Here is an 11,553-nt window from a genome sequence, read left to right as displayed (position 1 = left end):
TATCTTTAAAGTAGTCAGTGAGTATTCTCATAAGATAGGCTGGCACCGCAATAGTCCGTAGGGCATCTATTATACAGGTCCATCTTGCAGTGTTAAAGGCATTCTTCTAGCGTGATGATTGCTGCATAACACTTAGCACCTCTCCTCCACCTTGCTCCTGCAATTGCTGTACGGGCCATCTCGACTACCAATCCAACAGCATCTATCGTGGATCGCTCTTTACGAAATCCGAATTGAGCTCGCGAGTGGCCATTAACTCCCTCCGTGAACTCTTGAAGCCTGAGGGAAAGGATTAACTTGTGTGTGTGTGTGTGTGTGTGTGTGTTGAACATTTCTGAGCTCAAAGACTGAAAAAAAGAAAAAGGGGATAGAAATGACCAACTCGGTTGTTACTCAAAAACTGACTGTCATTGTGTTCAGTATATCTATATATACATTTTCAATCAGGTGATCTACTTGATCACCTGACATCGAAATAACAGCTGACTAAGGCTGTATATATAATAAAGTTAAGTATTGGCGAAAGCAAAATGTCAAAAAACAAACGGGGTGAGCTAAATAAAACCGTTTAAAAAAAGAAAAGAAGGAGTAAGATCTAACACGTTTGAACTGCTGTAACATATTTGCTTTATTGGGTATCTCTTTATATACATTCGATCAACTGATCTCAGTCAGCTGACTAAGGCTGTAACCCCCCACCAGTTTATGAACAATCCTCGTAAACTTCAACTATACAATAAATTAATTTAAAATACAATAACAATAACTAATGACAATGAAGAAAACAAAAGATTGACACTCCTCACAAACTCTTATTACTAACAGTTATAAGTTACAAACTAAAAGTAAAGCAAAACAAAAATAAAATCATGAATTTATACAATTAAAAAAAAATGCAACATCATTTATTGAATACTCCGCCATAATCAAAGATCAAAAATAAATTAAATCACCACTTAAGAAAACATAACACAACAGATAAGTTGAGATGAGGACACTCCAGATTACTCTTATGCAGGTGTTTCAGTTAGTGGGATTTTAAGTTGTTCAATATAAACGGTCCTGCGCTTTTGGGGTTCTCTAATACGCTCAATAGTTACAACATTATGTTCTCTTATTATTATCACCCTGAGTTGTCCCTGGTACTGCTATATCTCCTTACCCCTGTTTGATCCCAACTTTCTATATACAATTGTACCAAGTTTTATCGGTCCCTTCCTATCTGTTAGGTTTAAATTCTCCCGAGCTACTCTCCTGGCTTTTTCCTAGTGACATCGTTGCTTATCTCGTCACCGTCCGCCGCCGTTCCCTTATAGTCACGCCAGATTCCACAAAGCCCGAAATGAATCTCAAACGGCAAAAACCACGTAACAGTGTGCACCGAATGATTGTATGCCGCATTTGCCTTTGGCATTGCCAAGTCCGATTCCAATCCTTTGTCTACCTGGTACAATCGAAGGTGATCGCTCAGCGTTCCGTGAAGCCTCCTCCACTTTTGGGGTGTCCTGGTGTGTTAAGGTGCCATATCACATCCAAGTACTTCATTTCCTTTCGTTTCAAAGAGTTGTCAAATTCTCTTCCACCATCCGATGAGATGCGTTCGGGAACTCCGTAGAACTGAAACCACAAGCGGAGAGCTGCCAATACTGCTTCCGATGACCTATCTTGCACCTGGTGCGCCTTTGCCGCCTTACTGAAGAGGTCAATCATGGTCACCCATCTGTACCCCTTCCATGCAAATCTTCCCCTGTCTTCCTTTAGGCGGATGCGCGTCGCACTTAGTGCGTAGACAAACCTCGCAGCTTCCTACAACCTCTGATATAGTCTTCCTCATTCCCCACCAGAAGTATCTTCTCATTAACGCTTGCATAGTCTCATGGATTCCCAGAAGATTTGTTTTACCCTGATGATACGCTAAGGTGACTTCTTGTTGTTCTTCTTCCAGAAGGGTTTCCACCATCAATTTGCATACAACTTCTACTGGCGTAGGACTGCAGGCCCGACGAAAATCGAATACAACAAATATAATAAAAGTAGCATCTCGGCTATTTGGTCATCTCCAGGCGCTAACGGAGATCAGATCTGCAGGTCATTAAAGAAACGCATTGATCTGGGACAAGCTTCTATTTCGAGCAGAAAGAATCGGAATAGACAATGCACACTGATGGTAGAGACCGTTCAAGATCCAGAGAGGCAAAAACAGGTAAAACTCGCGTATCATGAACCACCCACCCTAGCTTTTAAAGGAGTAATTTCCTGGTAATACATGCCCATATTTTTAACGGGTGTCGGAGTTGAATCGGTGGGTTTAAAATTTCATTTTTTCGAATTTGATTCTTTTGATTGTAGGTCTATATTAGATTTATTAGCGGTAATATGTTTGAGGTTTTTGGATAAATCGGGCGAAATGTTTGATTCATCGCCTGATTGCATGTTATAAATACAAATAACAAAAACTTATCAAACAAACAATGAAAGCATAAAGAAAAAAATGTCTAATATGCTGTACACACGCTAAAATAAAACCGCACTCTATGAAGTCAGAGGCGAAACTGAATGTGCCGCATTCAAAGCATCTGGTGCGCGGGCACTGCACTACCAGGGCCCTGTTTCATAATGAAACTAATAGTATTAGTAAATAAGTACAAGTATACAAAATGCAAGCCTAATACTAGTACCGGGAGAAGTTATTTCTATTGTACATTTGAAAAAGTACAAGTCAACATAAGAGAAGGTTATCTATTCATAGCATTGGTAGAGCGTGAAATAGCTTAGCTGTTACTGCCTCTAATATTGAAAGTAAAACAAAAAACGTTTTAAAAATTAAATTTGCATCATACAGAGGTATTTTTTAAAAAGTAGTATGTACTCTAGAAGCAAGGGTAAAATACCAAGTACGAAAAACACCGTTCATTCACACATTTCCTGACGACATTATACTAAATAAATCCCTAATGTTGCCATTAAAAAAGAAATACGGTGTTAAAGTTGCACAAAATACGTACTTGACACGCGTTCAGTTGACTGGTATTACTGATGTTTTAAACATCAGAGCTATTTCTGTGAATAATCGAGAACTCTAGAACTCATAGATACTACTAGAGCTCAAAAAAAAATTAAAATATTTAGAGGATGGGGGCCAACTTTAGTCTTCAGAGTGCTGAAACTAGCATCTAAATCTGGTAAGATCCAACAACTGTGGCGAACGGAACAGATCGATCGTTTATTCGATACATATCGATGGTAGTGACCCTGCGAGGCACGGTACATCAAACGTAGACGACCCTGGCACCACTGAGGAAAACCAGATGATTGTGGGCCGAGCGAGATGTTAGAAGCCTAGAGGCGAAAATATTTCTAGGAGATTCTTGGGACTTGCGAGGTGTACCTAAGGACGAAATATGATCGACACCTACTCCATGCAAATCAGAAGGAGACCCCAAAAGCGAACGCACCTGTCAGCTACTTAAAAGTGGACTATATTACTTGGAAAGGCTATCGTATATAAGTTGGTGACAGTCATCGATGTATTGAGCAAGGTGGCCATGGCATTCCCCGTACAGAATGAGTCATTGGAGGCTGTTTTTCAAGGACATGGTTCCAATGGTATGGTGTCCCCGACCAAATTTCAGTACATCATAGAGGAAATTAGAGTATTGGAAGTTGATATTGCATACAACTTGTATGCTCATTTATTCTCTTTTAATCCTGTATATTTACTTTTTGCCTGTGTTTACACAGGGAGAAAAGTATTTCGGCATATATCATATGCCATCATACCTTACCTTATATACTTGCCTATACAATTAGGTTTATAACGGAAGCGGGTACGCAACTTTGATTTACATTTAACTTTTTGGACTTAGACTGTAGTCTTTCTGTTTCACTTTTAGGGTTATAATGAACTTTAATGTCGTTGGAACAGACTTATTTGTATTATGTGGGCAGGGCAAAATTAATCAATAACCTCTCCCATTGTCAAGTACAAACTGCCATTTTCGAATTAATGTCGTTTCATAAAGTAGATGAATGGTGTTATCAGGTCTTTTATTGTTGACACTCAATAAAAGGATACTGAATTTATTATGTACCTTCTAGAGAATAAAGGCTTATATGATGCTGTTTCTTATTGATAACTACTTTGGAACCTTTAAGTGTTTTTTTTCGTGGATTACACTTGTTTGTTTATCTTATGGATAAAGTAATGTAAATTTAAAGCTTATTCATAATGTAATTTCTAAGCGGATGATATGATGGTTCCTTCATTGCTACATTTTGGGAAGTATAGTTCTAAGTGAGTGATTAAACTATTATGAATATATCATGCTTTTAAATATTTTGAACTTACTATTTACCTTTGTCAAAGATAGATGTGTGGAACTATAATGGCCCAGGATGGAAGTCCAAAAGAAACCATTGAGTCTTTGACAAAAGAAGTGGAAATATTAAAGGCTAGGCTTGAGGAAGAAAGGCAAAAACTGAATGATGTTGGTTGTAAGTGTATAATTTGATGATCTTATGAAACTAAACCTACTTTTTATGTATATTATGTATGTGTTTATTTGGTTAGTTTTTTTTTCTTTTATAATTTTCTTTAACTTAATTGGAAGATTTACTTAATCTATGATTATTATTGAAATCACCAATGCTTATAAAATTGTTTTTTTATATTTGTGGATTGAAAGGAAGTTTATTATTGATTCTGTTAAATATTATATACAGTTAGTTAATTTTATATTTTATGGATCTTAACAGTTTTTTGAATTGTTTGAAACTGTACTCTTTGTAAGTTATTTATGAATTTAAGAAAGTTTGATAATGTATTTATGGACTAATTGAGCCGATAAGAAACCAACATGTAACATTGTCTTACATCTACCTGTACATTCTTCTAACTCCATTTATATCTATTGCGTTCATTTGGATTTTTATCAGGTTCAAACTCGTTCACCTGTCTTCTTTATCAAATCCTTGAATGGGTTTTCCTTTATTCAGGAATGTTGTGTGTGGTTGAGCTGGTTATAGAACTTACTTTTATTATATCATTGTAGCTCTCAGGGAAATTCCTTCAAATGTTATTGCTTCGTTGTTGGTAACCCCTGTAATATCATTATATTTTATTATGTTTTTCTATTAATTTCTTTAAAAAATGTACAGTGGTATTTTATTAGCAGCCCTTTATCTTCTCTGTTTGATTTGTTTCAATTTTCATCATATCTAGGGACAATTTGAAATCCTTTTCCTACTAATTCTCTCCAACGATTATGCAATTTTTACATTGTAATTTGGAACCATTTGTCTATTCCTCAACATTGCTGGTGGTATTTTAATTTTTTTTTTTTAAATATTATATTTTATTCTTTGTCAATCTTAGCCTTTAAATGCATTTTTATATTTCTTCTTTATTGCCTTCACTGATGATTATATATAATACTCAGTTAGGAGAAGTATTGGAGTCCTGAAAAATTTTGAATCTAGGTTTTTTAAATTAATTCACTTTGTATGGTTTCCCGAGTCCAAATAACCTAGTCTTGGAAAATGGTCTGTATTTGTTTTCTCAAAAAGGTCTGTAACCATTTTGATTAAACTCAGTGTATACATTCAATCACAATCAAATGTTCTTTAATATCAGCTAGATATTATTGCCATTGAAATCTTCTAACATTGCTTAAATACTGAATTTTCAAAAAAAATAATTCTATAAAGTACCTTTGTTTATGTTTATTTTAAATAATTAACCATCTCTAATTGTTAATAGTAATAAACAAAACAAAAAAATGATTAAATACGAACTACAAAAAAATTTAATTAACCGTCGGAGGAATTGGCTAAGATATATTGGAAATAGCAGAAAGTGCCAAATCTTGGATATTTCTAGTTCTATTGCATAGTACATGGCTCTTTTACTGTTGAGTAAAATGTTGTATTCTGGGCAGGGAGAAAGTTGGTATTCGTTGACTCCAGGATAAAAAAAACTTAAATACAAATTTTTATAGCAACAGGAAAATATATAAAATTAAGATCTCTTGAATTAAACTAACCAAGTCTCGGGTGGTGGTGGTTGTGTGTTTGTATGTTGTTTTTTTTACAAGGGTGGGTGGAAATCTTCAAAAGACATGGATGTGCCCGCTCTATCTGTGTGTGGGATTTTTATCCACTAAAACCGCCACGGTGTTGTCCAGTTTGAATCGGTACTGGTAAGCTCTAAAGCATTCTTGTCCGGTCAACAGTTGATAGAGAGAGAGAGAGTATTTGGTAAATAGGAATATTAAATTCAGTGAAGTAAGGCAAATGATTTAGTCATTTGAAAGAAGGAATAAACAAACATTAAAGAAATATCATAAAAGCTCAAACTTCTGCTTAAAAGCCTGTTTTATTTGCAAAAAAACCAGTCACCTAAAAAAGGAATGCTGGTTTAACAAAGAAAATAATAGATGACACAAAAGAAATGGACCCTGAAAGAGAGAGAGAGAGAGAGTGAGAGAGAGAAGCAGAGGCAGAGACAGAGACAGAGACAGAGAGGAAATACAATGGAGGCCACAGTATTCAGTATTGAAAAGCTTGCTGCAGAAAATTATAGGATCTGGTCGATGAAAATTGAAGCGTACTTACAAGCAAAGGACTTACATGAAGAGGTAATAGAAAAAAGATCCACCGACTGAAGAAGATGCAGCTTGGAAAAGAAAAAACAAACAGGTACTCTCTACTATTACTCTAATAGTTAGTGACAATATATTGCCATCGATTAGAGACGAAAAAGTTTTGGGAAAAATTAAGAGAAAGGTTTGAGGGTGTTCCAGAGGAGAATTTGATTGATTTAATGTTTGACCTTGCCAAAATTAGAAAACAGTGATGAAACATTGGATGAATATCTTATGAGGTTTCAAGAGATTGCTCAACTGGGTAAATCCCTAGAGAATCAGTAAGATATATCATTGAAGCCTTACCACTCTATTATAATCCTGTTGTCATCGCTATTTTGGTAAATAGGAATATTAAATTCAGTGAAGTAAGGCAAATGATTTAGTCATTTGAAAGAAGGAATAAACAAACATTAAAGACATATCATAAAAGCTCAAACTTCTGCTTAAAAGCCTGTTTTATTTGCAAAAAAACCAGTCACCTAAAAAAGGAATGCTGGTTTACCGAAGAAAATAATACATGACACAAAAGAAATGGACCCTCTGATACACAAAAACCTCAACCAAGAAGACAGCATAAAGCATCATTGGCTAAAGAATTCGCCTTATATGCAATTAACAGAGATAATAACTATCTGGTTGAGAAAGGAACCAAAGAAACAAAGAAAGATGGAAGGAGTACCTATAAAATTCATCAATGGAAAATTAAAATGAAGATACACAGCAAAAGTGATAAAAACAACCCTAACTTTCAGGATGAGGTAAAAATTGGATTAATGATAATAGACTTAATGTCTTAACAAGGATTTGACATCTAACAGACATACATAAAACCGATTTGTTTCTTGAGGTCTAAAACGTATAAGTGGACATTTGTAATTCTTAGGACAACAATTTTTTTCACTTCTTGGATGAATGCAACTTTGGTAGTGAGGAACCAAGTCAATTTACTGTGTTTCTGACAATATTCCTTGAAAATGTCTATAAGATATAAGACTGTATAATATTTTATTGGTTATTATTATTATTATTATTTTTTTTGTATGTAGGGTTTTCATAAACTTAATAACAGATAATTACTGATGACTAAGATGTTTTGGACCATTGAGTATAATGACCAACCAACTAGGTTATTACTATTTGCATTGTCAATATATTTCTGCTGCTATTTTTTGCTGCAGTCTGTTTCCCATGTTTTTTTACTGATAGAAAGTGGAATAAATAAATACTGTTTTGTATTTTTCCAGCAAAATTTAAACAGTCATCTAACTCTAGATGCTTTCTGTCTAATTATTTTTGTTTATTGATAAATTATCTATTAGAAGGAAATTATTATTACTATTATATGGGCGACAGGCTATGGAAGTCTTAAGTCCTCACACAATGTATTAGGTAATACATCACGTGTTTCTTGACGTGGTTTTTTCGTTAGGTAGGTATTTTTGTTTACTGAAAAAACTCTAATTTTTCAAATCGATTTATTAGAAGGAAATTATGCAACATAAAATTTGGATTCATGAAACAATAATTCTATGACATGTCAAAGTTTTTTTTTTTTATTAATTATTGTTTACAGTTTTCCATAAGGCCATAATAAATATATATATATTGTAATATGCTCTTTTTGAGTAAATAGTATATTTTGATGTATAAAGGGTTTTTTATATTTTTTATTTTATGTATCATTTTAATATTGTTCATTTGTTTTGTTTATCCAAAAAGCAAACTAACCAATTTCACAATCTTCTTGTGATGGTTCTTGTTATCTTCTTTTTTCTAATGTTATGTCCTATCATCAAAAATGGCTTCCTGTCCTTCTAAAAGGCTATGTATCTCTCCTAACAATGGCTTCCAATCTTTTCCGCTTCCAGCCGACGGACGTCCTCTCATCAAACAAATCCAAACTCAGAGTATTTTTCTTCTTGTTGTCTTCCTTTTTCAAACTGTCCACTCTTGCTGGACAGAAATTGATGAGGACCTCCTCATCCTGGAAACATCATTTCTCCTGCGCGCCCAAACAACGAATGCAACTAAAAACCAAAACCTGCCTGGATGTTCCATGTAAACATCGATTGTCACACAACAGTTAGGGATTTTTGCAAATGATTTACTTTCTGAATATTATTCTTTAGCACTATTTCTTGACTTCTATTTTTTCTTAAATTTACTGTATTTTCAATTATGATGGGAAGAGTTAAAATAGTTTTTATGATATTTGAATCTGCTAAACATGGCCTTGATTCAACGGACTTGTTGACTGAAGAATACGTACCGCCATCTTAGTTTTGTTCTTGCTTTTTGGATAAACAAAACAAATGAACAATTATTAAAAATGATTCATAAAATAAAACATATCAAAAACCCTTTATACATCAAAATGTACTCTTTACTCAAAAAGAGCATATTACAATATATATATATATAATGTTAAGGTACAAGTACCTTTTGCGTGTGTTACAGCGGGTAGGGGTTCAAAAGGAACCTTTATTAGCCCAACCGTGAAAAGAAAAAAATTGCCGAATTTTGTTATTTTTGTATTTTTAAATAAGTAAACATAATAAGAAGGAACACAAAATATACAAACTATAGAAAAAAAAAAAAGAAAGTTTAACACTATTACAAAACTAAATTAATTGAACAAAAGAGAGAAAAAAAGTCCTACATCACCGGTGATTGGTGGGGCCCCGGTTGTGGTTGATCTGAGTGGATATTCTTGTGGAAGTAGATCGACAAAAGGGACGTACGTCCACCCGCCTTGTACTCTTGGAGGATGAGTTGAAGAAGTCCGCCCGCCGTGGCTAAGATGATTTAGCTGGCGAAGATAGCCATAATGCTGGCAACTACGGGTGCTTAGTGAGGAGAAAATGGAGAAGATACGTGTATACAGTGAGACGTTAAGAAGTTGTTTGTCTATTTTTCAGTATAAAAACAAAAGAAAAACATATGGCTTTTTAAACAATAAAACATATGTTGTACAGTCGATTTTCATTTCGTTAAACAATGTGTTGGCCGCAACATACCGCCCGCCTCAAATTTGTTAAAAATTTTAAATTGACTCTGACGGGGTTAAGGATAACTAGTTTGATTTCTGGTTTTCAACTATGCAGGTACGGTCAGCAATAAGTGGTTCTTCACTAGTTCCGGCGGTTGAAGTCCTTTAGCTGCAGAGTACAGTCCTGAAGTTTGCAATATCCAGCATTTGGAAGACGTGGTAAGCCACGAATGCGTTCATCCGTTGAATAAGGTGTTCTTACAGGTACAGGCGAACCTCTAAAGAAAAACGAACTTCGCAGTTCTCGTCGGGTTATGACTTTGCGGCAGGATTTCAATAAGCTTCATAGTAAAAGAGCACACCATTCCGCCCGCTTAAAATTTTAACTTTATATAGTATCAGAGAAATTAGGTATTTGATACCACAGGAAATGCTGCCCAAAGAAAACCGCGAAGGCTGAGGTAGGCGGGTAGGTTCAGGTTGACCACAGATTTTGGGACCTCATGGAGGTGCACCGCAATGTGAGTGAAATGGAGGAAATTCATTTACCAGCGAAATGTCGCTAGCATGACTAGAATCTGACGCAGCTGGGCGTTTTGATCCTGGAGTTTCGTCTTGGACGAAAATATTTTCTAACGAAATATCGTAAGATTTATTAGGATCAGATGTATAAGAAAGATCTGACCTTAGTGATTCAGGCTCTTGGAGCCCAGTAGGACCATGAGAACTGCTAGGAGACCCCAAAGAAGAGGGTAATTGTTGTGAGTGAGTTTGTATGGAGGTAACTGTTGTGAGTGAGTTTGTATGGAGGTAACTGTTGTGAGTGAGTTTGTTTGGAGGTAACTTCCAACGAAATGTCAATAAGTGGCTCTGACACAACTGAACGGACAGAATGTTTTTTGTGTTGTACCACTAAGGAATTTATAAATTTACTACAATGACCCAGTGAACTAGAATGGCATTTAGAATTGGAACAGGGAGGTGTGCCTGCGACTCCAGAGTTTTGAGGAAGATTTTTTGAATTACTGGTTGGTTGAAGTGTTCCTTCAACTGTACCTAAATTATAATGATGGTTATTGAGGACTCTCTTAAAGCTTGGACACTTTGTAACTAAGCTATTGTTGACAGATTGAGGACCAGTATGGGTCTTGACTGTCATTGGCGAGGAAAGATTGACTTGTGATTCCAAGTGAAGATAATTGAAATGAGCCTTTAAGGCTGCAGAGGCTAGAGGACCCACAGGAGTGGGGTTCATGTAATGTTCATAGATGGCAAGACGTTCATAATAATATTCCTGCACGGATTTAAAGAAGGAAAGATCTTCTTTAGTTGGAAAAAGGTATGAAACATGTGAGTGGAAGCAAAGTTCTTTAAGGGCATCGTAGGCCTCACAGAAGGAAGTGTAACAAGGTCTCAGTTCTAAGTACATACCTTTAAATAAGAATAATTTTTCAGGGTCTTTTGCAATACCTCACCCTTGAGAAGTACATGTTTTGTTTGTTTATTAAGAAATTAAGGCGTAAAACCCACCGGTCATCAACGCCAACACCTCACTCATGTACATACCCATTGTTCAATTATATAAATGAAAAAAAAAATACATATATATGTATAAAATGATAGATAAAAATACATAACATATAAAAAACCAAACACATAATATATAAAGTATACAAAAAATATATAATATACAAAAAAGCATTTATATATATATATATACATACAAACACATATATACACATATACATACGCATACATTCATATATATACATTATATATTCACAAATAGTCCTTGTATTTTCAGAAAAGACATAATCTTATTTAAATATGTTTCTCCATTTCCCAAGGCCTCTGATGTATATTGTATATTTGTAGGTATACCCAGTTCATTTATTCTTCTCGCGTAGAAAACACACTCTT

The 11,553-nt window shown here is 35.0% G+C and overlaps 1 protein-coding gene across 2 annotated transcripts in view; it reads left to right on the top strand.

Annotated features, from left to right (window-relative positions):
- The first annotated feature begins 3,958 nt into the window (after positions 1-3,958).
- Gbeta5 (guanine nucleotide-binding protein subunit beta-5) overlaps positions 3,959-11,553 on the top strand; it is a 75,915-nt gene continuing 68,320 nt past the window's right edge. Inside the window, exons 1-2 of one of the 2 annotated variants that reach the window (XM_014427931.3) lie at positions 3,959-4,294; positions 4,371-4,494. In XM_014427931.3, the coding sequence (XP_014283417.1) occupies positions 4,371-4,494 (124 nt within the window). In that variant the 5' untranslated portion in view covers positions 3,959-4,294. Of the gene's footprint in view, positions 4,295-4,366; positions 4,495-11,553 lie in introns of both variants that reach the window. The other variant, XM_024361404.2, reaches the window with a different exon arrangement.

The sequence above is a fragment of the Halyomorpha halys genome, unplaced genomic scaffold (assembly GCF_000696795.3).
Source record: "Halyomorpha halys isolate HHAL.00 unplaced genomic scaffold, Hhal_1.1 Scaffold682.1, whole genome shotgun sequence".
Taxonomy (NCBI): Eukaryota; Metazoa; Arthropoda; class Insecta; order Hemiptera; family Pentatomidae; genus Halyomorpha; species Halyomorpha halys.
This window is presented reverse-complemented; position numbering and strand designations above follow the sequence as displayed.